Source organism: Cynoglossus semilaevis, unplaced genomic scaffold, assembly GCF_000523025.1.
Source record: "Cynoglossus semilaevis isolate Cse_v1.0 unplaced genomic scaffold, Cse_v1.0 scaffold3443, whole genome shotgun sequence".
NCBI lineage: Eukaryota > Metazoa > Chordata > Actinopteri > Pleuronectiformes > Cynoglossidae > Cynoglossus > Cynoglossus semilaevis.
Window position 1 is genome coordinate 1 of NW_007585627.1, and position 1,594 is coordinate 1,594.

At 41.4% G+C, this 1,594-nt stretch overlaps 1 protein-coding gene across 1 annotated transcript; it reads left to right on the plus strand.

The window, feature by feature from the left end:
- Window positions 1–74: 74 nt before the first annotated feature.
- Window positions 75–1,551, plus strand: LOC103399105 (guanine nucleotide exchange factor VAV3-like). Its single transcript, XM_008337847.3, has 5 exons — window positions 75–433; window positions 709–767; window positions 876–941; window positions 1,118–1,226; window positions 1,435–1,551. Exons 2-5 carry the CDS (start codon window positions 712–714, stop codon window positions 1,540–1,542), a joined length of 339 nt encoding a protein of 112 aa, XP_008336069.3. The 5' UTR covers window positions 75–433; window positions 709–711; the 3' UTR covers window positions 1,543–1,551.
- Window positions 1,552–1,594: the final 43 nt, after the last annotated feature.

Consider the following 1,594-nt stretch of genomic DNA (forward strand, 5'->3'; position numbering starts at 1 on the left):
GTTTGCACATTTCTGTGTTAGAAATACCGATATAATATGCTTAAATTTAGCGTGTCGTGTGTGTCTATTTTTGTCTATCCTTCATTGTGTCGTTTATTTATTTATTCCTTTTTTTTTTACACTTATTTGCGTGTTTTTCTCACCACATCTGGCAACACGGAGCCAAGTTACGTCACTGCTGTCTGTGACCAAAAACTGAGTTTTGTGTGCCGCCTGTTGAGTTTGTTGACGTGGATAATGGAGTTGAATACAGTGGGCGAGTTCAGGTCCTACGTAGCAGTGAAAGTTCAAGGGCTGCGGTGCCACAGTACACGACACCGTGAAATATGTCATATTATCAGCATTAGCGTCAGCCGGAGGGCCACACACGGTGGTTCACGTTCATGTCCTCCTGTTAGCATCATGCTAACACAGCTATCATGTCCAAATACTGGTAAATGTGTGTTTGTTTTTTTTATCTAGCCGTGTGGAAGAACAAACAAAAACAGCGGTAACTTGTAAAAATGTTCGATAAAACGAACTGATAATTTTATTTTCAATTATTTTACATTTAAAGTTTCCAAGTCATTTCAACCTATTCCGACGTATTCTTCGTCGTCGGGTGCGCGCTGCTGTGTAATGTTTGGGAATGCCGCCCTCGTGCGTTGTGTATGAGAAATGCAACCCCTTGGAGTCGGTTCTGAAACGTTATCTTTGTTTTCATTACAGGTTATGGACGCACTCTCCAAGCTGTCACACTCAGTGGTTGCACAACACACTGGAATCAGGTGTGTGGCGTGGACTGAAACACAATGCAATTTTAAGTACATTAAACGTGAAACTCAAATCAAATAATTTTCACAATCTCTTAAACTATTTCTCTTCTGATCTTTAAGGCCTTTCCCCACAGAAGATAGTGTTAAAGATGAGGATATCTACAACCACCTGGTGGATCTCATTGAGTACGTAACATCTGTGTTTTTTATTTTGTAACAAAAATAACACATCAAATTAAATTAAAAATGAATCCAAATGAATCTTTTTATTTAACATTATGAACAAATTAAAAAAACAGTTTTTGACTCTGAGAGACTGAAAATGTGCGTGCAACATTCTCATGTCACGCGTGCTTTCGCAGTGAAAACGAGGTGGAGGACGAGGAGGACCTGTACGACTGCGTGTACGACGATGAAGATGGAGGCGATATCTACGAGGACCTGATGAAGACAGAGGCCCTCCCTCCTCCGGTCAGTTGCTCCCTCTCCCTTCGCTGGTTTCTGTAACCGGTCGTGGTTTCTGTGTGTCTAGTTTTAGTCACATTAGACGTTCTCTGTTTGACCCTCGAACGCTGAGTCACCGCTATGAAACTGGAGCCAAATCTGGTGGATGACTTAACACGACAGCCCACAGTGGTGACACTAACAGATGTTCTCCTGTATGTGTGTGTGTGTGTAGGCGTTTCACAAGGTGGAGACTGACATCAGAAGCTGCTGTCTCACAGAGATCAGACAAACTGAGGAGAAATACACCGAAACCCTGGAGTCAATAGAAAAGGTACAGTGATAAAAAAAAAATAAACAAAGTTGTGTTAACAGTCACTTTTTATGTATGGAAA